This window comes from Choloepus didactylus, chromosome 5, assembly GCF_015220235.1.
Source record: "Choloepus didactylus isolate mChoDid1 chromosome 5, mChoDid1.pri, whole genome shotgun sequence".
Classification (NCBI taxonomy): Eukaryota; Metazoa; Chordata; class Mammalia; order Pilosa; family Megalonychidae; genus Choloepus; species Choloepus didactylus.
The window spans coordinates 26,846,567-26,873,052 of NC_051311.1; the positions used below are offsets into that span (position 1 = coordinate 26,846,567).

General features: G+C 32.7%; 1 protein-coding gene across 9 annotated transcripts in view; it reads right to left on the reverse strand.

Moving 5' to 3' along the window:
* Nucleotides 1-26,486, reverse strand: part of ZMYND11 (zinc finger MYND-type containing 11) — a 152,330-nt gene that overhangs the window by 21,179 nt on the left and 104,665 nt on the right. For all 9 annotated transcript variants that reach the window (XM_037835697.1, XM_037835696.1, XM_037835695.1 and 6 more), the window contains 10 exons: nt 13,381-13,458; nt 12,660-12,752; nt 10,564-10,651; nt 9,940-9,995; nt 8,669-8,746; nt 7,647-7,765; nt 2,463-2,670; nt 1,966-2,034; nt 911-1,183; nt 402-587 (listed from right to left, as the gene is read on the reverse strand). In XM_037835697.1, the coding sequence (XP_037691625.1) occupies nt 402-587; nt 911-1,183; nt 1,966-2,034; nt 2,463-2,670; nt 7,647-7,765; nt 8,669-8,746; nt 9,940-9,995; nt 10,564-10,651; nt 12,660-12,752; nt 13,381-13,458 (1,248 nt within the window). The remainder of the gene's footprint in view (nt 1-401; nt 588-910; nt 1,184-1,965; nt 2,035-2,462; nt 2,671-7,646; nt 7,766-8,668; nt 8,747-9,939; nt 9,996-10,563; nt 10,652-12,659; nt 12,753-13,380; nt 13,459-26,486) is intronic.

A 26,486-nucleotide genomic window follows, 5' to 3' on the forward strand; every position in this document is an offset into this window, starting at 1 on the left:
AATAGACTCTAGTGTTTAAACGATGAGTCCAGTAAAATTTGAAAATGTTTAATTTACATTGCTAATTTCATAAAAGTCTAGTCCAGCCAATTTACCCCAAATAAAATACTTACGTAGGTTGAGAAGTTATGTAAGTTAATTGCACTAAATACTTTATATATACTAAAATATATCTATTTTAACAAAATAATCTTGATCACTACTCAATAATGTATAATCTGGTGTTGCGAAATTGTAGGATTTCTAATAAAATTTTAAAACTTAAGGTCAAGAATTTCGCATTTGATTTTATGTCAGGAATAAATTTTGCATATGCTGTATAAACCTTTCTGAACAGTTTTTTCATCGTATCTGTGGTATGTTTTCAGAAATCAGATGATTAAAAAAATACTGATATTTACCCACTGCTTTTTCTTGGTCTGAGAAATTAGTTGTTTGTGCTGTGTCGCTAGCTTCTTAATTTCTTCTACAAATTCTTCTTTACACTTTTCCTTTACTTGCTTACATTTTCTGTCCATCTCACCCTGCATGTTAGCTACAGCTTTATTTACAGCTTGTCTTTTTTCTTCTTCCATTTCAGAACGCAGCTGAAATGAAAAAAGTTAACCCATAATGTCAGCTCACAATTTACACAGACCAACTACACAAAACTGTTAACACATAGTTTCTTTTTAAATGACACACCTTCTCTATTTCTTTAGGATCTATAATACATTTAGGTGACAAAAAGTATTAATCTATTGAAATGTTATAAATGATAAAGGTTTTATTATATTCTTTGTTTTTAAAAGCTGTTCTCTGGTTGATGCATATGTAAAAAAAGGTAAGACAATACTGGAAATACATTCATTCATTATGTCTAGGTTTCAGAAAGCAGCATATTATATACACCAATTGTGACCAGCTTTACCTTTTCTAGAGCTTCTCGTACAACTCTTTCAGTCTCTCGCTTGTGTTCAGACTTCATTCGGTCTTTAAAGTCATTGAAAATTTTGGTGTATTTGTCATGGCACATGCTTTGACACACTCCATCATTACTGGTCTGTGTGCTTCGGTGCAGCATTCTTGGAGAAGAGGCACTTAACTTCTTGGTCTGAGTTGAAACTGAAACTTTTTCTATTGGCTGAGGCATTGTGGGAATTTCCTGGCTAGAACTTACTGCTTCAGTTTCAGGCTCTGGTTCCTAAGAAGTAAGAAAAGTGCTTAGACCTAAAACAAAGCAGTATAATCCACTAGTACAGGAATAAACTCTATTAGGACAAAAATATGTTGATGTACATAAATAGCCATGTAATAAACTACAGTTTTAAAAAATGTAATTATCAGCTATAATAATTCTGAACAGTAACTTCATTTACATTTTCATTACATATCAATACTATGGTTTTACTTTTAAAACAGACGAAACAAAAATTATCATACAGAATATAAAATCATTATATACAATTACAATCATTTCTGTGGACTTCATTAACAAATTTCCTAGAATCCCAAAACACTTCTCACTGAATATGTTTGGACTATGCTCAGATTTATACATTGTTTTAAAACATGCATGAATAATATCATTTAAAAAGGCCAAGCTTAACCAGTTTCCAACAGTTTTTAAATGCTGACCCAATTGATTTATGGTGTTAAGGGCTTTGTTTTTTAATAATACTATGAAAAAACATCAGAATTCCCAAGAAATGTAGTAGTATAAAACAAAGTGCCCTTCCCACTTAGCCAAACTTTGGTCAGTGGTTGTTTAAATAAGATGGAGACTTAAAGCATGTGTTTGTTATTCCAGTGATAGCAGATATTGATAGGAAGCTCAGGAGACTGGGCACAAAGTTGATTAATATTATTTGAATAATGGCAGTTGCATTTCACACAGTATCCACTACGAGCAATTGTCTCGAACCACAACTGTAAAATATTTTCTGTCAATTGCCACTTGGACACTGCAAGGTCAGGGCAACTTACTTCTTTTTTGGGTTCCACACTTTGATTACGTCGTCCTTTCTTTGCTCTTGGTTCCTGAGTGACCTTCAGCTGTGGGCATTATAAAAGTAATAGCATATTATTGCAGATACTATGAAATACTTTTCTGCTGAAAATATTAGTAATGGACCCACAGGTGAGAAGTGAGTATATTACTCACTCTAGTAGTAGCACTTTCAAGCTACGTAGTTACCACTTATTTTACCTATTCTGGTAACCAGTAGCTTGAAAGTTAATGTACCGTCAAAAAATGAGCAGTGAATTTACTCTCATCTCACTGGTAGGGCCAGGTTCATGGTAGCTGATGGTTTTGTTTATTTGAATTGTTTTGGTTTACTTTGCAGAGCACTTTACAAATGTTTATATGGAGGGGAAGGAAAAATGTCAGAATCTGTTTATTACAGTGAGGAGTGTATACTAACAGTACTCACATGTAAAATAATAGTTAATATGTAGTTTCTTACTGAGACACAACTCACCTGCTCATTACTGGTAGAGGAGATACTGGATTCTGCTTCTTCCTCACCTCGGTCCTCATTCTTAGACTTCCAAAATCTTCCTTCACGAAGGAAACGTTGATGCAGTTCCAGCTCATCGCATGCCTTTTTCCAACCCATACTGCGCTTAACATGCAACCGATGAATGTTGACTGTGATATCTTGTATATTTTCGGAAGGAATCCAGGCCCTAAGGAAAACATTTAAGGGTATAGTTAGAAATTCCAAACATGGTAGGAAAATGTATATTAGTGGACTCTACCCATTGTAAAGTACTATTTGTGGCAATTTTAATCTATTGAGGCTCTTATGGCTTGAATAAACAAACCCCTACTCAGCAGACAATAGTTGAAGTGTTTTTGTTTTACGCAATCATCAAATTAAAGTTCTCAGCATGGGAGTGACTTACAAATACCTCTTAATTATTTTTTATTTCCTTTAATCTGCTTAGCTCAAGTCATAGATCATATCTAGAGTCTTCATAAGTTCCTTTAAAAATGTTACCACTTGTTGGACTTGAATACTGTTAGTAGGACCCATCTAGCTATTTGAAGATTAGCACTACAAAATAATTGGAAATGCCTAGAAAATTTTAAGTGACATATATATTATCTCCATCTAAAATTAGGGAAACTATAAAATATTACCCGGTAAGTTATATTTATATTATGCCCCTATCATTATTAGAATAAACCATGATTAACAAATAGAGAAGTATTTGCATGCTTAGCAACCAAAACACACTATGAACACAATTTGTGTACTGAATTATGTGTAGTACAGCTCTACAACTATAGAATGAAAAACTGCATTTAGTTCTATTGGGAAGACTGCTCGAAATTCAAGAAGAATTTCCTGGGCATTATTTTGACTGGATTTAAATTAGTATCAGTCTAGAATGTTGTACTGAATCAACAAATATTTACCATATACCAAAGAATACAATGGTGAATTAGAATCTGTTTGATTTTGACTTCTACACCTCATTTTACAGCTGAAGGAGATGTTGCACATATGGGTTAAGATAAACTATTAATTAGTTGCTGGAATCCAGCTACGGCTCAGGTCTCCTCATGTTTAGGATGGAACTTCTATAACACTGACTCTCCCTTTAAGAAACTTACAATTTTGTCAGAAAGAATTAAGAAAATAATTATAATGTAATCACATTTAGTAAAGATGATTCTAGGATGCTGTGGAGAGGAAGAAGTTTTCATTTAGTTGTGAGTGATGGGAAAGCTTTATTTGGTTTTGATATTGAAAGATGAATAGCATTTAGATAGGGGGACTATATGAGGGGAGAAATTTTATACAGAGAAAATGTCACAAGTGAGATATGAAACTGCAGAGATGTTTAAGCAATAGGCACTTTCTAGAACATAGAGTGCATGTTGGAATATAGCAATGTGCACACTCGAAGACTGTTTTCAGTTTACTGGAAATAATTTTCCTGCTACAAATATGTAAGATATCATAGTTTTCATTCCTGGCCTATAGTTATGGAGTTTCAGAAATACTAGATTTGTGACTGTTCTGAATCATAGCCTGTGTGTGCCTCAGCCATAAACATCTAACTTGTTTGTATAAGCTAAGCTATTTGCTTTAAAATTTAAAAGCATATTTTAAATAGATAACCCATATTGTTTATGCTAACAATAGCTAAAATTGTTAAATTTCAGCTTCCATAGCATTATTTATAAATATTATATCAACAGTGCAGGTGTCTAATCTGGTATAAGTGCTTTTGTTAAAAACTGTATCAGTATACTACACTTAGAAAAATCTTAACTCTACTGCCAAGAGTACAAATGGAATTATGCTTGTGAAGATGAGTTCCCTGGCATTTGATTCTGAAGTACTATTGTATTTAGTCTTTCAGTCAACAAATATTTATCGAACCCCTACTATGTACTAGACACTCAATAAAATTGTTTTTGTTCTCCTTTTAAAAGCAGTTTGCTTTTGAGAGAGAGTTCTGTTATAAGCAGTGCTGACTACCTAATTGGAATGAACTTGTGACCTATGAGAGTATTGTCCCTTAACTTAAAATTATCTGTGTATCCATTGAAAATAAAATTGATGCATATCTGTTCTTAAGTCTCAAGGAAGTACAGACATACATTTCCTAATCTGTTTTAATCAACTCCATTACTATAGATAATTAGATTTCATTTAAAAAAATATTACCAGAGTGTGATACCTGACCTACAAAAAAAAAAAAAAAAAAAAAAAAGGAAACAGTCAATCACATAATTTAGGGTAATCCTAATAAAAAGAGGTAGAATTTAATTTGACTCTATCTATACATCTTTAAATTCTGAATGCTCTCCATATATGCAGATTTAAGTGGTTCAAGTGATCTGATGGTAAACAACCTAAAATGTTCTACTTCTTTCTTGCCTATACCTGATGAGTTCCTGCTACCTCTTCCTGGCCTCTGCAGTCCCCACCCTCCAGTCATATGCAATAAAAAGATTTTGCCTTATTAAGAGAACAGGACCTTATTAGCTATCATTTTTTTCCTCTGGCAGGCTTAGCTGCATGTTTGGCAAGCAAAACCTTGCAAATCCTACACAACCCTACTAAAGCAGCTCTTACATTTTAACGAGATCATAGTTTACTTTGTTTCTGGAGCCTTACAACTTGCTCAGAATCTAGGAAGGGAGCAGCATGTTCTGTTTTGAATGTAAAAAAGGGACTAGTCCATATCAAATTTATTTGTTTAAAAAAATTCTTTTTCTCCCACCTATGTGTAAGATAGACTGTCAACAGAATATTTATTATCAAAAGTTGCAAATACTCCTTCTGGGCCATATCCTCTTGATGTATAAGATGTTACTTAAGTACTTAGAGATTCATTATTATAATTTTTAAAAGTTCGTTTTCAATGAATCAAATACTCTAATATGAAAGAGTATAATTTTTAAAGTATGTCCTAATCAGTCATTTATTTCAAAGATGTTATTGGGTATATAGAAAATTGTGATTTTTCATTTCTAAAATAAAGACAAATCTTTACAAGTCCCATCTGTCCAGAATTGTTTAGGTAAAATCTTCCAGGAAACAGGAAGCTTGGAAAAATAAACTCTGGAAATGCAATTTTATGTTTTATTTCTGTTTTCATATGACAGGCTTACTCCAAGGATCCAAACAGATTAGCTCAAATATGCTTTTAAAATATTTTCTGCAGTATACTAAATGACATAAAGCAAATGAACTCATATTATTAATAAAATATCACTCATAGTTGAAGCTACTATAAAGCTGTTTGCAAACTGATGGAAAAATACATTAAAAATTCTCTGATTATCAGATTGTTTTTATCTATCAGTAAGGCTTTAAAAAATAACTGGGAATTTATGTTTTTTCCTAAGTTAACAGTGTTTTATTTAATAAAACTCAGAAAAAACGAAATGAAACTTCCTCCCAATTTTTGCACTTACAATAGCTAACTCTATTGAGTAGTCACTGTGTGCCAAGTATTGGTGCTAGATCTTTATATATTAAAAACCTCTTGCAACCTTCCGCAAACCCTTATGAGGTAGGTACTACAAAAGTCCTTATTTTACAAATGAGGAAACTAATACTCAGAGATTAAATAAATTGCCTAAGATTACAGAAGCAGTAAATGATAAAACCAGAACACAAATCTAGTTATTCTTACCATACTACCTACTGCTTCCCCCAAGTATCAATTTGAAGATGGATGGCTTCTACAGAGGCTACCCTTAACCCACCTGTTCAGTATTCATTGTCTCACTACCTGTTTTTATGAGAATTTGAAACCAAACGAATATGATGTATTAAGCATGTAATGTTAAAAATTATTACCACTTAATCATATAGTTAAAACATTCATTTCATACTGAATTATTTTATTGAATCCTTATTTAACTAATGTTCTTCATAGGACTGTAGTCTCAGATAAGTGTGTATCTTTCTACAAAAGAACAGAACTACTTTTTTGGAAACTTACAATTTCACATTTCAAGTTTCATTTAACTAAACCTCTATTTAAATTAAAAGATTAAGCAAAAATTCATTATGGAGAGGAATAAAGTCTCTCTTTTGTAGCTTCTCTTATAATAACATTTGTACAAGACCTTTACTCTTTGGATATGACTGAGAACATTTCATGGACTATATACAGGATTATTTTTTGTTAATTTAAATCCTTGCAAGGTATGACTTTTAAATCATATAGCCAATTTTTGCTTCTTCCATATTAAAATATTTTGTGGTGACATTCACTTGAAGTTATCTGTGTTAAAAATCACACGTAAATTTTTTATTCCTATTATGGCTTGATGAAACTCATCAATCTCTGAGTCTCTTGACAGTTAACAGAATTTGAATTCATATTTTAAAATCGATGCTATTAATGACCACATTATTTAGGACAATAATTTAGGATTTCTAATTTTCAATGCATAGTGAATGTTAAGGTCTTAACATCACAATGAAGGAAGTAGTTGTAATTTTGAAGTCCTACGGTTCAGCCTTCCTGTTATAAAGATACTTAACTATGAAAATAATTCTATAATAATAAAAATGTTTTTTTACTCTTGGTATACATGTATTTTTGTATTATAAAAATGTAAGTTTAAAAACCATGCTGTATACATCTCCTTAGCAACAGAAATTTTAAAATCTAAATTGGAAAAAATGGCACTATATACAGATAATTCTTATGCCCATTTCAAGTATTTACATAATTCTTACACCACAGGATTGATACTCTCTTCTCCTCTCTAGTTGATAATTTTTGTCTAAGGCTTCAAATGGGCCTTGAAAAGATAGTTGAAACTATTATAATATCATTACAATATTATGAAATGGACACATTCTGAGAACCTTTCTACCCCACTACCATTATGAAGTCAATGTCAGCATTAACACACTTCTGAGGTTCAACAGAGTCAGTTATTGAAAATGTCCTCACTTTAGGAAGTGCTAGCTGAAATATACCTAGAAATATAACTTACAGAAATTATTGTTAGCTGCGTAACTAAGTCATGTGCTGATTTTTGTTTATTTACAATAAACTCCATACTTTATATGATGGAGAAATTGACAGAATATTGATAAAGTATAATTTATCATTCTCTTAATGACTTCTTTAAGAAGCATAGCTATGATCATTCGCATATGAGATTCATGAATTACCTCTGGTGGTGGTGGCCAAAGAAGCGAACGTCAACCTGATTGTCCTCTTTCTGCATGACTTTGGCTGGCCAGAACCCAAAACCTTTCATTTTAGCCCAAACCAGCTCATGATTAGGTATCTGGGGGAAAAAAAATGTTTTACCTTGTTATATTACTTTTAACATATTAAATGCAAGTACACCATTAATATTGAACTACTTTGTCTGGTATAATCCATTACTCTCAAAATATTTCTGTTCTAACTTCTAAACACATTCAAAACTGTTTTTCCCTAGGACTGATTGATTTTACCTTCTAGAGAAATACTCCAAAATTCAGATTTGTATAACAGTAGTAGTGTGACCCTTTATTTCTCAGAAGAGACAGGAAAAATATTATCTCTCTGGTCTGTAGCACTAGAATGAGGCAGCCCTGAAGGACCATGTTGAATAGTAGCGAACAGAATACCCTAAGGTTGCTTCACAAGGTGTAATCCAGGGAACTGCAGCATGAGTATTACCTCAGAGCTTGATAGAAATGGGAGAATTTTAGGCTCTTACTCTAGACCTAATGAATCAGAAATTTGCATTTTAACCAGATACTCAAGTGACTGACAGGCACTGTCCTGAAGACTGGTTTCTTTCAGCCTTTGAAGCTCTGTGTCATTTAGGGCTGCAGATCTGGAACACTTACAGACTTTTTTTCAGCCCCCTTCTTAAAATCATGTTATTTTAGGGGAAATGATACAGCTGGAGCCCCAGGAATGCTATGGACATATGCAAAGTCTTCCATTTCTTGTGAAAGAATACGAGTTAAAAAATTCACTTTCTTATTCTTAAGTTCCTCCTTTAAAATGAGAAATGGATGACAATTCCAAGTCATGTTTCCCTCATTTCAATTGTTTGTATTTATTGAAACCATATAAATTATGATGTAAGGAAAAATATTTAGGAAACGATTGTAATCTTTAAGCAAACTAGAAATAAACTTCTTTCACACAGTATTAAGAGATAAAAAAACAAAAATCTCAAAATTCCACATACACAAGGATAGCAGAACCAATTGTCAGGACGAGCATTTGATAAATAGAAGCAATTCTTGCAAAGCTGTAGTTCATCCAGCTGAAAAAGAGAAACTATTTTAGTCTGTATAAAATATACAGTATATTAAACTATATAAAATATCTTCATGTAAATTAACATTCTCATTCCTATATATATATATAGTCTTGAATTTTATTCCTTATCTAATCTTTTTGGTTACATAAGCTTCAATTTTAAATTTTTCAATAAAAAATACAAAACAACCTGTCACTTTCCTGTTAAAACCATCTCTGTGGCCTCATATTGCACTTAGAATATAATAAAAATTCCTTGAAAGGCCCGACCTGGCCTAATCCCTGCCTTGCCTTCCAGTCTCATTTGGTATCTTCTCATTATTTAGCTCCCAGTTTAAATGTTATTTCTTCAAAACAGTCTTCCTGATCTACCTATATAAAATATCCACTACCAATGACAGCACTTTTCACTTTGCCTCATTCTTCATTTTAGACCCATTCTGGTTTTCTTTAATAACATTTTTTTACAACTTGTAAAGAAAGATATTTTGTTTCTTTTTCATTCCCCCCAGTCTCCCTCTTTAGAATGTAGTCTCCATAAAGAAGCAGCTTGTGCCTTGTTTACCATTTTATTCCTCCAAGCACACAGCAGACACTCAATAAATATTTGTTGAATGAATAAAAAGTGAAAGCGAAATTTGAAATGAATTCAAAAAACAAAAGCTTTTATGTAAACTAAGAGACACTTTTGCATAGATAGTATAGTTACCGGTGATTGTTTTAAATAAGAATGCCACAAAACAAACTTCCTTAAATATGTATTTCATTTATTGTATAAATATTAACCTGGCTTTTTGTTTGTTTGTTTCGTTTGTTTGCCTGTATAGTCTATTAGGGACTCCAATTTTAATCCCTCATTCAAAGAGTAACAGTTATGGAGTGCCTGCCCAGGGCAACTATATATTTACATGTATTATCTAATATTCAACAGCTCTTAAGGGTAGTTACAGATGAGGAAACAAGTTTCCTTATAGAAGTTACTTAGTAACTAAATCTAACTCCCAAGATTTCTCTGAGAACAGTTTTGTCAGAAATTTTTTTTTGCTCTATTGCATTATTTTTCATGTATTTCACACGTGAAAAATAAAAATTACATTTAAAGGAAATGGCTTAACTAAAATCTGTATAAAAAGAGTGGAATCCTGAAACAAATTAATTTGGATTATAGAAGGGTTAATTATTAGGCATGAATAGTACCTCATGACAAGTGTCTTTATATAGCATCCTTGCTATGTCAGCTTGCTCACTGTCTGCTGTAATTAAACATAGATATTACCTATTACCAATAATTTAGAAAAACAAGACTATCAAAATTAATATATCATTTAATTTTCTTTCAGTTCAGCAAAAAGTGGACATACACCATTTCAAACCAAAATGTGTATTTTAAATAAAGTTTGGGAAGCAAAACAAAATTCTACAAGCAGTTTTTATTCTATTCTCAACAAAACCATAATTCTCTAGGTACAGAGTACCCTTACCTTTGAATGATGGGATATTAATGACAACAATCAGAATTACTCAAAGCACTTATTAAAAGCCTCTAAACTAAGACATAGATAGATAGATAGATAGATAGATAGATAGATAACTATAAAGAAAAACATTTTCCTCATTTAGTGTTCTGTCGTTTTTTCCTTTGGCTAGTCAATTCTGTATCACCATATATCCTAAACAGTTTAAACCCTACATTACTTATCATTAAGGTGTAAACTTTTTAAATTTAATGTTTATAGAAGAGATTTCTCAACACATAGTATAAATGGTACTTTTAAAAAATGCACACAAAAGAAAAAAAACAAAAAACAAAAAATATTCAACCTCCATAGAAAATCACTGTGTTGTGGAGAAGTAGTTGAGCATCAGCTTTGAACTCTTCGTAACTCCGGTATTTCCCTTCATTCACTTTCTGCAGGGAGCAAAAAACAAAATGGCAGAAGAGTACAAGTGAAAATGTTTGTTTGCTTTACATTAACAGAGTTGGAGCATGGGACACAATAGAATTTTTACAGGATGACATTAGGACTACTACTGCTATATAACAGGATTGACAGAGACTGTGATTAAAAGAAATCAACAACTCCATTTGTACTTTGAATATTATAGTACAATGAAGGATGGTGAATCACATAACCTGCAGCCACACTGTACTACTCTATATTTATTTACTGGAGTGAACTCTGCAGCTTGAACACCTCATTTTGCAACAATGATGAAAGCTGCTGCCAAGCTTGGTAAATAATGAACTCTTTGGTTGATGTAGCTGATTACTAACTACATATCTAACATACTTTGTAATACAGGAGAACAAAGATTGAAAATTAGGACTTTTAGACACTGTAACATTTTACCATAACTACTAAGAAGGCACATTTATATTTCTGAATTAGGATTAGATATGGATTTATAAATAATTTAAATGTACAAAGATTGAAAATTAGGACTTTTAGACACTGTAACATTTTACCATAACTACTAAGAAGGCACATTTATATTTCTGAATTAGGATTAGATATGGATTTATAAATAATTTAAATGTATAGTCCTATATGTTCCTCTGTGTACCAAAGTAATGCCAGAATTTCTTCTATGTTAGAGTCATATATTAAAAGGATTTCCTTCACTGGGTTTTCTGTAACTTTGCCTTTGGCTGTCAAAGAGAAAGATAATGAAAGAAATTTGAAAGGTTTTTTTGTGGGCAAAGATTTTGGAGTAGTGTATGACAAAGTTATTTAGAAATAGTAAGGGATATTTTCTTATCTTGGTTATACATTTAGGAAACTGGCTAGGAAAATACCTTGGAATCCTAAAGCCACTTAAGAATAACTAAGAACTCAGCCATCTCTTTCCTATTCCCTGCCTTTGCACAAAGTTTCCTCTCCCAGAATGGCAGCTTCCTATGAAAACCCTCCAAGACCCAAGTCAATTGCCATTTCTTCCATGAAAGCTTTCCAGGTTCTCCCACTTGGAGTTACCTGCTTCTTGTATGGCATGAGTTCCACCCCTGAATTTCTGATTTTATTGGTCTAGGATGAAGCTTAAGCATTAGTAGCATTTAAAAGCTTCCCCAGGCAATTCCAAAATGCAACCAAGTTGCAAACAGCTTCTCCACAGCATTCCCAATTTTGATTTTTGTACTTCCCATAACTTGTATTTTGACTGTATATTCAGTCTGGACTGTAAGCTCATGAAGCATAAAAATCATGTCTTCCTTTTTATTTTTCTTACAGTACTTTTGCTTATAGTAGGTACTTATTAAGCACATCACCAAGACACCATTAACCCAGCTAGTGTTGCCAGCTGCTTTAAGGAACAACCTTCATTTGTCCCTTTTTTTTTTTGTTTTTATACTGTAAACGTTCTATTGGATTTTGTAGTAATTTATAATTAAATATTCACAAACTCAATAATCCTCAGTTATAGTGGATAAAATTAAGAACTTTAATTTAAAAGAATTTTCTAGTTAAAATCTTTATTTTGTTCACATTCATTTCATTATTTCCCAAGACTCTAGATTAGATTATGCTCTAATTTTAACCTGAGAGAAACTTCTAAGTATGGCTGCTAAAATAGGAAACCATGTCCAAAAATGCACTCTCTACATCTTACATATTAAATTAACTAGGCTACAGTAAGTCCTCTTTAATCTATAAGTATCAAGAATCTACAGGTTTCTTAAAAACAGGTCTTTTAAAAGACAACACCGAATTTGCATTAGAGTAAGTACATGAAATTTAAAACAAATAATAATGCCCCACTGAGTAGTTATGACTTTTCTGTTTCAGTAAGAAAGTGGGGGTAAATGCACTCTTAGAGAAAAAAACAGCAACCAGAATTACTGCTTAATTGTTAAGTATTCTTTAACTTGATAGTTATAAAAATGTAAGTGAAGTAGAAATAAAAGGAACTGACGTTACCTCTTGTATGGTGGGAACATCAACAGCTGAATGTACCAGCCTCCTGTACATCGGATGCTTATTGTCTTTCCCCTTTTTATTAAGATCTATAGCCTAAGAGATTGTTAGACAAACCAGTTTTAAATGTGGCTAGAGAAACACAGGTAAAACATTAATTCCTAAAACTCAAAATATTTTCTACCTCTAAAGATAAATCTTACAAGAAGTACCTTAAAATCTAACTGGAAAGTGTATATGTACTATATAGATTAATGTAACATTTCTTACGGTTTTGATAGACTAGTTATTTTGGAAAATTCCTTTTCATTTTAAACACTAATTATCAATGATAATGTTAATTCTGATAAATGGAATTAAAATGCAAATATTTCTAATCTAACAAAGCTAAAAATAGAAATGCCTGTGTCAAAAATAAAGACAAAACAAAGAAGCCTTTTATAGAATGAATTACTGGACAAAGCAATATGACAGCAATGGTTTTCACACTTCACATTGCACGCACACTCTCTCTCCATATATATATATATGTGTATATATATATATATATATACACATATATATATTTGTTGTTATTTTGTTGTTATATTATATATATATTATATATTTATTATATATATTTGTTGTTATTTTGTTGTTATTTTTCAGTCATTGACTTTTAAGGAGTGAACCAGAATAAAATATATTTTGGGAAATTTTGAAAGATTTCTTCAGCAGGACTCACCCGCTCCTTCATGCGGGAGACAATGAATCTCAAGTATGTGCTCATCTCCTGTTTGTTTGTATTTTTCTTCTTAATGCTCTGTTAAAAAAAAAAAAAAAAAGGAAGTCCAAATATAAAATCTGATAATCTGCATCTATATTAATAAATAATAGTAACATAGAAAAGATTATAGTATTCAACAAAGGTTTTTATTGAAAGATATACTAATTTCCAACCTATTTGATAAAGAATATTTGAAATTTACATATAAAAATAGCATTTAATGTAACAAGGTGAGAATTGAAAAATATTATGTTATGCTTGACAGAATACCTTAGAGAATTATGCATTTTTTCCTTTCTTAGTATTTTAAAACTTCACCCAATTCTCAGATGAAAAGAAATAATAGACATAATGGAAAATCACTTAGTTTACACATAAATCTATGGCTAAGTCCTTTAGAGAGCATCTTAAATTAGCAATATTGAATGGTGAATTTTAATATAGCATTATTCTTTCTTAAAAATGTTATTAAAAATCTGTGTCACTTAAGAATTATGTATATTGCAGCTACACACCCTGACGTATTTATTTTAAAGTGGTATGGATTTCTTCAGTAACAACTTACATTTCTGTTCATCTGGCCTTAAAGCTAATTAGGTTCTTCAGTGTATCTCTCAGAAAATCCAGCTTCACTTGAAAAAAAAAAGGATTCTATCTTTACCTGTCATTTCTAGACAGCTAAGGGAAAGCAAAGACAAATGTTCCTATTTACTTAGTATAGGTATAACCATTCATTACAATGGTCTAAAAGAAAACAAAGGCAAAATATGAGACACTTGAATGTAATCAGATCATATCCAGATTATGATCACTATTTAATGTATGCTTTAACTTTTCCAAGCCACTGGATTATGTTGCTCTACCCAGTGGTATGATTACTTCCTAAAAAACTTTTTATTCGGGAAGTCATTTTAATACAATAACAATAGAAGAAAGAACAAACATTTTTCATAACTGAGAATTCCTTATTTAGGGCTTAATAGAATTGATTATACATAACACAACATTAAAATATCTGAATAAACAGTGAAAAAACATTTTATTATCTGGAAACTAAATTTTATTTGATATATTTCATGTGTAAGGCGCTATCTTCCTTCCACTTTTCACCGCCAGGTGATTCTCATGCATACTAACATTGGGGAACTATTAGCTGCCCCCTGCCTTAAGCCAGAGCACAGTAGGGAGTGTTCACAGATGCTCAGTTTCTGCATTCTGCAAATCATGTAGAAGGAGCTCTCCATCAATTAGAAGCACAATCAGCTACTACTGCTTTTGGACAAATGTTTTTGCTAGCATGGACATCCACTTTCCATGCACTGCTTCCTATATTAAACAAGCAGTTTGGTGAACTGTTGGATATAGGGAAGAGAAAAGGTATGAGGGTTCCTGGGAAACCTATATTCTTTGAAAAAGGGGGGAGAATAAAAAATGTGTCTAGTTAACATGCTCAATTATGCCAACTCATGGGTGCATTATTAAAACTACTGATCCCAGATATCAACCTGATCATTAAATTATAAATTTGTTTAAGTCCAGATATGATGGCAATCTAAACCAGGTTTAGAAATCTTGTAACACTGGCTGTAGGGTTATAGTTCTTTCAGTAGGTAACATAACTACTATTCAGGGGACATGTGCAACCAACCCTTCATGTAGTGCCGAAATATAATTTTATGTTCACTAAATATTGTGCCTATCCCTTCCCTCAATCAAGCAGGGTGGGAATACTCTCCTCTCTGGATCTTTCTTTGGATAACTCGAGCTCATTTGGAGTAATTCGAGCACTTGAAGCCTGAAGTCTACTAATGCTGGGATGCCTGGGGTCACTTGTGTAGTGACAGTAGGAAGGCATGTCTGAGCATTTTGGAAGGAGGCTCACCACATCTGGCACAATACAGCTGGGCTTTTATTTTCAAGGCTGTTGTGTAGATCTCTTTTACATATGCACAGGAATATTTTTTAACCTTTCTGCACTCGAAACATAAACCCCAGAAGTACTTCATCCTATTAGCTTGAATGTAACCTCTTCTGGTTTTAGAGCCTTAGAAAAAATAAAGCAACTTTTCTTTATAGGCAAAAATTATGCATGGCTAGAATCAGAATTGTATCACTAACTAAAACGCTAGATTTTTTTTTCTTTGAATATGAGCCACTTTGAAACCTATTGTACTTTGCTTGAATTTTATGTAACTTGTACACTGACTAGTTCATGTAATTATTTAGTTAAAGAAAGGTCTATTTTCAGTTTCCACTTTTCAGAATTTACACATACCATGGATATTACATGTTCTCACAATGCTTTAATTTTGGTTTTCATCTGTTTAAACATTTTTAAATGCATTGCTAATTTAGTGTAACCATGTGCAGCAATATTTTTGCTTTTGGGAAAGACTCTGAAAGTACAGCGTTCATACTGAGAGCCTTAATTTCCCGAAGTTAAGTGGTAAAATAGAGGATGGAAATCTAATTTTATATTATGTTTAAATTTGCTTAGAGCCTGGTTGCTAGATTATCTCTTTTCATCTGAGCCTGGAAAAATGACTATTGAAGAAAAGTGTAAAGGGAAAGAATGGATGACTCCTGTAGTTAAATGAGTATAACTCACACCTTTCTTCATAGCTTCATATAATAGAATAACTATCCAAAAGGCCTTTGAAATATTATCTTTATATTAAAAAAAGTCTTATATGTCATTTAACAAAACGCTACTCCGATTTAGATATCTTCCTTCAATGTTTATTAACTCTTGTTGCACATAGAACCACATGGGAAGCTTTTAAAAAGCACCAATGTCCATTTCCATAAAGTTCTAGAACAGGCAAAACTTAACTATTATGGAAAATAATTTGAACAATGGTTGCTTGGGGCTAGGGGTGGGTGGGGATATACTGGGCCAGGAACATGAAAGAATTTTATGTGGTGATGATGATGATAATGTTCTGTATCTTGATGGGATTTGAGTTGTATGTCTAATTCATCGAATGGTATACTTAAGACTTGTGCCTGTCACTGTAATGTAAACTTTACCTCAAAGAGAAAACCCCACCCCCAGAGATTCTGATAAAATTGGTTTGGGGGTAGGGCTGGGGCATTCATAGTTTTAAAAGCTACCCAGGTGTTTCTAAAATGCAGTCATAATTGAGAACCACTGCCTGAACTTCATAAAAGAGACTGTTTAATTAGGACAAGTATGTGCAGGCACACCATGGTGGAGTAGCTCAGATTTTAACCTTCCCTGCCTTACTGAGAAAGTGTAAAGTGGTAAACCTTCAAACAGTTTATTTTAAAGTGTTCTTGCGGTTAGCCTAAGTTGTTTTTAGAGTCTCTCAATCTACTTATTTATTTAAATAGGAACATCTCTCATTATATATACCAGAAAATGCAATGATGGCTATATTTTAAGTATTTATTGGTCCTTTTCAGTTACTATAGTTATAAACTTCAAGGATTTGGGTTGTATAGCAGGATTAACCAAAAGGTTTCACAGCTGAAGATTATTTTGTTGAAAGCATCCATGTTCCTTGCCTGTTTTTATCTTTAAATTACAATCCAATACATCTTTTTTGGTGACAGATATGGGAGTCCATTGAAAATGTAGGGCAACACCAGACATGATAAAGCCATTTCTCAAGAATTTAAATATATATACTAAGAAATGTATGTAGTATATGTGAATGATGACCCCTGGAGTTGTATAGCCAGTCTGTGCAGTACTACGATGATAGTCTGATAACTAGACCTTAGCTATCAAGGCTACACCAAAGAGTCTGACAGCAATCTGTTTCCCCAAATTTAGAGGTTGAGAAGTTTTCTTAGTGAGCTAAAGCAAACAAGAGGACCCTGAAAGAGGCAGAATCTCTCCCAGTAATTTGTAGAGATAAAACATATGCTGTAAGATGCTTTCACATTTGATAGACTTGTGGGTTTCATTGAATTCATTTCTTTCTAACACTTTTCAGTTATGACCTAAAGATTCAATATTTCACAAAAGAAATCAAAAGAGCATTGCTACTTCTGCTCCAGGACTGCACTATAAGAATTCTGAGGGTTTCTTAGGTAACATATTGTGGAGCTACCTTATACCTGAAGTTCAAAGCAAGTGTTTCAATTGGTGCCTGTTAGCAAAAACAAGATATTTACATAGCTTGAGAAAAAGCTACTATAACTAATAGAAATTAAAGGAATAGCTTCTAAAGTAAATGCTGTTTTGCCTGTAACATAACTAAGTACATTCAGAACATGTTCAGAACAACACAGTTAGAAAAACATAAAAATAATGCTCCATATTATCTGCAGATTATTTCAGATCCAATTCTTTGTCAGCTTTCAAGAAAGAATATACCTATTGTCTATTTGCAGATCTCAGGATTTTTCAGTAGAGGCTTCCCAGTGACAGTCTGCCGGTCAGATCCATCATAATAAAGCTCGGTAAGCCTGGTAAGTTCATATCACCTGGCTACATATGGAATTGACTCTGGTCAACATTTTTAAGAACGATACCTTCTACTACATAGCCAAAGTTGTTGCAGCCATTTTAAAATGAAAATAATCACATAACAGAAAGCTAAGTTGCTAATGTGTGTATAAGAAATCTACTAAAGCTTACTTTACTAAATAAGTTATAGATAATTGTGAGGCTGTTTTCCCTTATTTAAAAGAAAAAATAATTGAAAATCTTGAACATACTCTTGAGTAAGAAATTCTTATGCCAGTTACCTGTAATTACTGGGCTACATCAAATCAGATGAGTGTAGATAGATACCACAGGTAAAACATGAATGAAAGTATTTCAGCCACACTCACTGCCTTACAATGTTTTTGGCTGGAAGAAGGTATTAGCAGTTTTTGATCGTGTCAAAGATTATCCACAGCTGATTATTGATAATGATGCCCAAACACCATTATTTCAAAGAACATTCAGTATTAAATGCCTTCATTAGTCTGGCATTTTCAGGGCTTGCTAGAGACCCAACTTTTCAGTTGTGGACACATTTTGGCAGTATCCAAGAGAAAGAAAGAAGTGCGAAATCAGAAGTGTGAAGTATCTAGTTATCAATTGAATACACTTATGCTGCTATAGGTTACCCCATCTAAGTCCCCAAGTCTGTGATCAACCTTACTTTTTAAATAAGACAAAGGGCTTCAAACTTCCTTGGGGATTCACAATATCCATAATGTTCTTCCCACAAAGAGACATACTAGAGGTCAGCTTTCCTGTAAAGGGCTGTTTCCTCTAGAGGGACAGATAGCAAATATTTTCGGTTTTGTGACCATAAGGTTAGTCCCTATAGCAACTACTCAACTTGGTCATTGTAGTGCAAAAGTAGTCCTAAAGAATATATAAATGCATGAGGGGGGCTGTGTTCTAATAAAACTTTTGGACACTAAAATTTGAAATTCTTACACTCTTTGCATATCAAAATATTATTCCTCTTTTGAGTTTTCTTCAACCATTTAAAACTGTAAAAACCATTCTTAGCTCAAGGGTGGTACAAAAACAGGTGCTTGTACAGTACGTGGCACATAGTAAACGCTCAATAAATAATAGTTGAGTAATAGTTATTACTAACCCACTAGAAAAACTCTTCCATGTAGTGGAACTCAACCATATGGGGATCCTTCCAAAATTGGAAAGTAACAAGTCTGTATTAGCATATTCTGACAAATGTAAACCATTTTGTTTATTTTCTAATGTGTAAACTAATTCACTGCTAGATGAGACCTAAATATCAATTTTGACCTCTAACAATCAAGAACTACATCACTGACCGCTCATTTAAATGTTATTGAGCTCAGGTGCATCTGTGGTCCTTGTTGGAAATGCAGATTCCCAAGCTCCATCCACAGAGACTTTCTGGGGTGGAACCCTGGAGGCTGTGTTTTAAACAAACACACCAGGTAATTCTGGTACAGATGGCCTCTGGACCTTATTTGGAGAAACACTAATCTACACATAAATTGCCTATGTTGTTTCAGGATCAAGAAGCTCCAAGATCTCCTTAACTGTTTGTAATTACAGAATACAAAGGAGTCAAAACGAATTTCATATGCACATAAATTGAATGTGTTGTTATGGAAATTATGAAGCTCTACAGTTTCCTCTGTAACCACTTGTAACAATCGAATACAAAGGAATCATGATGAATTTTTAAGAAATATAAATATTTGACTTTATAATAGAGCTGTTCTAATTGAAGTGGGGATGAGTGGCCCACAGTCTGCTCACTTTTGCCTCTGATAACACCATACCCCAGCAGCCCACCAATGAAAACCATTTTCTAGGACTATTTTCTAAAAATATACTACATTCAGTCTTTTTAACCCCACCCCCACCACCCCCCCACCCCCCGTAAAGACACACTGAAATCAACTCTTGCCCACAGGCCAGAAGAGCAGGCCACCAATTAAAGTACCTCATGTCTAATGCTGGTATTAATAGTAAAAGACCTGACGTACCCAATTCTACTTGCTATGAATAAACCAAAATTAACTACATGGGATACCATATAGTTCCATCCTAAATCTCCCACAGCCAACCCAGCAAAATAAGTATTGCACTCTAGTTTCTATATTATATATATACATATATATATATATATATATATGTATGTTTATTTTTAATTTAAGTTACAGGAGCTTTAAGAGCCTCCTCTAAGCTGTAAAAACTATGTCTTCTTACAGGTAAAAGTTAGACCTTAGGATAATCCAAACTACTGTGGATATTTTGGAGTGGATTCTTGGAGTATATTGGCAAATAAGACTCCTTTCACAGTCCACTGTGTAGAAAATAGTCCTGCAGAATTACTAATGGATAGTCTGTCCACATTTACATAAAGATTTACAAAAACAGCAATGAAGGCCATTCTAGCTATATCTATATTTACTAATTTTTACAAAGTCAACTATTTTCCTTCGTGATTCAAGTCAGCACATTTTGACTAAGGTCAACAGTTTAGATAATACCAGCTTTTTAGGCATCCAGTCTAGGGTGATTTAACAACTTTTAAAGTATCTTCTCTAAATTCATTGCTACAGGCCCCCAAAATGACTGCTAAAGTTAAAATATCTAGTATTTCTAAATCCACCACACCCACAGATTGACAAAAAAAAATGTTAAAATATTATATTAGTAAGAAGAGTGCTATGCATGTAGGAATTTTATAGTTCAATATGAGTGCATTTTTTGGGTAAATTTTTAAGTTCCTTTGTGGCTTGCTATAGAGATTCGGAAGTAGAAAAGGTAAGTTCAGAATAATTTTTTATGGAACACGGTCTTGAATCCTTTTGTTCCTTCCTCTTCTATACAACTAGTTTTAAAGAAGGAACAAGAATCAAAATGCAGAGGCAGCATGTATTCCTCAGTGGAATAAGTTTCCCCATTCTTTTCTGAAAATAATTTAAATGTCTCTGTTTTGGGGTCATAATATGATTATTATTTATTCTTTGCTTAATGCAACTTTGGTTCAGCCAGTGGGAATACTACCTATTTTCCCATGCCCTTCCCATTCCCACTCAGTGCATTTGGCACTGCACAGTAAACAAAAGGCAATTGTGTGTACTTAATACATATTTTTAGTTTACCAGTATTAGAAACATTAAATGATCTATTTATCTAAATTAAATTTTAACCATTCTGGTGTAGGAACCAGCCCAATTATCTCTTTAATCCCTTAATAGTTAAAGGTAAAAGATAAAGTTCAATTAAGATTCAAAAAAGCCACCCAAAGAAAACTCATGAAGACCAAATACAGCACTACTCAATACATTTCAAATACATATTCAAGTCTTTTTGACCATAACATTGTTATATTCATCATGGGAAGGCAGCGTAGAAAAGGTTTTCTTGCTTCCATGGGTCTAGGTAGTTTTATAAAGAGATTAGATAATTAATATTATAATATAATAATTAGATAATTTGTCAGTGTTCCCATTATTTTTTCTTCTGGTTAATCTTCTGATGAGCAGCAAAACTTCTTTTTAAAAGTATCCAGTTCAGACAGAGAACATGTTTTTAAATTAATTTTCTAATTTTGTTAGTATAAAAATTATATGCTCTATCTTAAAAAAATTTTGAACATTTGATTAATGTTAAGAATTTTCAATACTATGATTGTATACCATTAAAAAAAAAACAAAAACACCAACATGGCTTGTATTTTATTTAAAAATCAAATTTCCATTCCAAACTTAAATTCAAAAGGGAAGATGATTACTTTCAGGGTGAGAATAAATTTCCTACATTTATAAAGGAAGACTGACCAGAAAGCAGATGGTAAATACATAATAAGGAACTTATGTTCAAAATATTTTCTTTCAGCATTTGGTCCCATTTTTATTCTATAGCATTCATCATGATTTTTCCTTTAGCTACGTGAACAACAAAAAGTTACAGTGCAAATGACTCAAACATAACACATTCAGGAGTAAATTAACAATGAAGAGTAAATATATATCCAACTAATATAACTGTAAGTAGATTGTTCATGGCTGATACAGTCTTGACTTAGTTTTAGTAGACCAGTTAAGTTTCTTCATTTCCTTCATTTTCAGTTTATCTGCCTAATGGGTATAACATACTCAATGTGAAAAAAACAGTACATGGGACTTAAAATCCAAATTAATAGTTAATTAAAAATACTTTCTATAAACTTCTTTCTGTATATTTATTTTCCTTTTTTTGGGGGCTGTTTTAGGGCTTTATTAGCTGTCTCACCCCCCCCCCTTTTAAATTATGGTAATGTATATTACCTAAAATTTGCCCTTTTAACCATTTTTAAGTATATACTTCAGTGGAATTAATTACTTTTACAGTGTTGTGTTACCATCACCACCTTCTATTACTGAAACTTTTTTCATCACCGAAAACATAAACTCTTTACCCTTTAAGAAATAACTCCCTCTTCCCCTTCCCCTCAGCCGCTGATAACCTCTAATGTACTTTCGGTCTCTGTGAATATGCTTATTCTAGATATTTCGTGTAACTAGAACCATACAATATCTTGTCCTTTTGTATCCACCTTATTTTACTACCTTATTTTATTTAGCATAATGTTTTCAAGGTTTGCCCATGTTGTTGCATGTATTAGAACTTTCTTTTTTACAGCTGAATAGTATTCCATTGTGTGTTTATACCACATTTTCTTTATGCGTCCATCTGTCGATGGACACTTGGGTTGTTTGCACCCATTGGGTATTGTGAATAAGGCTTCTGTGAACATTGCTATACAAGTATTGGTCTGAGTCCCTGCTTTCAAGTCTTTGGAGTATATACCTAAGAGTGGAATTGCTGGGTCATGTGGTAATTCTCTACTTAACCTTCTGAGGACCTGCCAAACCGTTTTTCATAGCTTTACATTGTTTTACATTCCTGTCAGCAGTGCACATGGGTTCTAACTTCTCTACATCCTCACCAACACTTGTTATTTTCCATTTTCTAAATAACAGCCATCCTCTTAGGTGTGAAGTGGTACCTCATTGTGATTTTGACTTGCATTTCCCTTATGGCTAACGATGCTGAGCATCTTTTCATGTGCTTATTGGCCATTTGTATATCTTCTTTGGAGAAATGTCTATTCAGATCCTTCGTCCATTTTTTAATTAGGTTGTTTGTCTTTTTGTTATTGAGTTGTAGAAGTTTTTTTTATAAATTCTGGATATTAAACAATTATCTATTATATGATTTCCAAATATTTTCTCCAATCTATAGGTTTTTTGCAGTCTCTTAATAATGTCCATTGATGCACAAGTTTTTAATTTTGATGAACTCCTGTTAATCTATTTTTCTTAGGTTGCTTATGCTGTATGTCTGTATTTAAAGTATCTAGTTTCCTATAAAATATGTATATTCATTATAAATATTTTATAAAGAAGGCTTAAATAGGGAAATTTTAGAATTTCAATCTAATACTCTTAGTTCAAGAATATTTCTATCTGTTCAGTCCCTCTCATGGTAGATTATAAACAATGACTTTATTCAAAGTTTTGACACTTCGTTTTAAAAAAAACCAATCAACTACAAATTTCACCTTAAAAATATTTAAAATTCCATTAACATTTCAAGATCATTATTATCTCTTTTCCCAGGAAAGGAATTCTTGGCATTTCTTATCTTTTTCTTGAAAAAGTATTAAAATAATAGAATAGACCTAACATAGATGTAACTGTTTCTTTGGAATTTTTAAAGCTCAAGATAAAACTCCCCATCTTCAACTTAGAAAATAGGCTTTATTGAGCCTCACCCAAAAGTAGCTCACAGGCTGAAAAATCGATGTTTAACTCAAGATTTTGTATTGACTCACAGCAATTCCACTTTTAGGTATAAAATACAAAGAATTGAAAGCAGGGACTCAAATAGATAACATGTATAGCAATGTTCACAATACCCAAAAGGTGCAAACAACCCTCTTCCTCAGATCTCAGTAGACACCTGATAATTAAGAATAGGAGTCAGACACCCCCTTTCAATACGAACAAATTAGGGCACTCACTGCCTAGACACCCCTGAAGATGAAGAAGGAGATTAAGTGAGAGGAAGGCGTAGCAACAAACAAGATTTAACAAAAGTCTACGAATAGTGAAACTTTACATATATATATATGTTGGAATAGCTGGAAAGAGGTAAATGACATGGTGGAACTGTAACCTATAATATTCTTTGAAATTTGTTCTATAGCTGCTCGTTGAATTGTGCTTTAAAAGCATTCACCTTTCTGTATATACCCTATATTTCATAATAAGGAAAGAACTGAAACTGTGGACCTGTAACCCGTAACAATTTTTGAAATTACCTATATAACTTCTTATTGAGCTGTACATCAAAAGTTAACACCTTTCTGTATGTATGTTATATTTTACAATAATGGAAATAGCTGACGTTGTGGAACTGTGATCCATGACATGCTTTAAAATTTGCTTTCTACCTACTTGTTACATCATACTTTGAAAGTTACTACTGTTTTGTATGTATGTTAAAGTTCACAATAAAGAAATGCATTAAAAAAAAGGAGTCAGAGAATCAAGTGCTCAAAATTTGGTAAAGCCTTTTGTATTAGATGTAGAACCAAAGTATTTTGAAAGTTAATCAAATTCTCTTACATAGACTCTTCTTCATTTCCTTATCTACATTTTCTTTTGTTTCTGTTTTTTTATTAGTGGGCTAAGTTGATTCACTATACAATTTGTGTATTAACATAAATTTTAAAATTTGTAATCCTTAAACAGAGAAAACACCATGTGAAACATCTATTCAGGAGATGGGAATTTTCTAGTTTTTAAACACAGCCTATCTACTATGTAGCTTATCTACTATCTACTATGTAGCCTGTCTACTACCTGAATAAGTTGCTTTTTCTTTTGCAATTAAATTGATCCTTTTATATAAAAGTCACAATAAGTATGTCTTAAATGTGATGCAAAGTGAAACAATGCTTTTAAAATAATTTAAATTTTTAGTACAGAAGAACAGTAATATACATTTTTTAGTATTACAACAATTGTAACAATAAACACCTAGGTAAAAATGTTTGGATAGATTTCACTTGAATAACATTACACTTCAGAGACCCAAATATGGTAAAGAAAACTAGTAAATCACTATTATCTTCCCAGTTTACTGATTTTCTACATGATTTACTCAGTGTAAAGCCATTACAAAACCAAAGCCCTAAATTCTGCTTCCTGATGACACATTTTAGGCCAAATATAAAAATTGCATTTGTCTGAATTTAACTGTAGTAATAACATGAATCTACAATCTCCTGTAAGTTATGAAAACAAAATTCATTTATATAATTAGGAACATGCACTTATTAATAAGAGAATGGAGGAAATAGGGGCCCACATTTAAACTATGTCTCCAAACAGCTCAACTGGCAAGTACAGTTATTTATATTGTCTGAAAACTCTAAACAATTCATGTGTTGCTATACAGTTTTTTGTTCCTATAGCTAATCTGACTTTTTATGAGGTGCTGTATTCAGAACATCACTGTCAGGTATTGTAGCCACTAATCTATACTAATCTAAAAATAGTATTTGCTGTAGAATCTGTTGTGTACAATAGGAAGAAGAGAGGCAGTAGAGCAAGCTGTTTTAATCCTTCCTTATGAATTCTTCCAAGTCGTAACTTTGGCTTGATGTGAACAACTGCTAGGTCACTTATGAGGCAGCCACTTTATATCAAAGGATGGTTCTGTGGGAGTAGTACATAGGCATTTAGAATATGAATGTTCCAAAACTGCACTATTGTGGTAGCTCCTAGCCACATGAAGCAAATTAAAATTCACTTCCTCAGTCACACCAGCCGCATTTCAGGTGCTCAATAGCCACATGTGGCTGGTTGCCACCATGTTGGGTAGTACAGATAGAACATTTCTATCACTGTAGAATGTTCATTGGCCAGTGCTGCTCTAAAAGGCATTGTGGTGCCCAACCTATCCATCTATGCGAGGGAGGTGGTCCTAGGTTTTCTTATAGCAGATTACCTTGCCCATGTATAAAAAACAAAACAAAAATTCCAATAGTCATCACTCAGTGTCATGATTTTCACCAGCAGGCTGGTAGGCAAGTAGGCATGGCAGAGTGCACATGCATGCGCACGTGCGCGCGCGCACACACACACACACACACATGCATACACACACCTGCCCTCTTTAACCACTTAAGAATAAAATGACTTAGTAATTCAGAAACTACACATATGAAAATGAAACAAAATTAAAATGAGACATCCATTTTTATCCTATCAAATTGGCAAAAAAAATTGAAAAATATATTCATGTGCTGTTGGTATAAATGCGAATAATCTTCTCAGGTGCAATTTGGTGATTTATATTAAAAATTTTAATTGTGCCTACCCTTTAAATCTAAAAATACCACTTGAATGAATTTATCCTAAGAAGGTCATCAGATTTACATAGATGTGTGTGAATTCTTTCTCAATTTAAAAAAAAAATACAATTCACTATATTTTGTGTGAAATGTATTTCCTTTATGTAAATAAAAATCTTTAAAAGCAATTTTCACTAAAAGGGATGGTTTTCTCACTTTTTTTCCCTGGAAAAT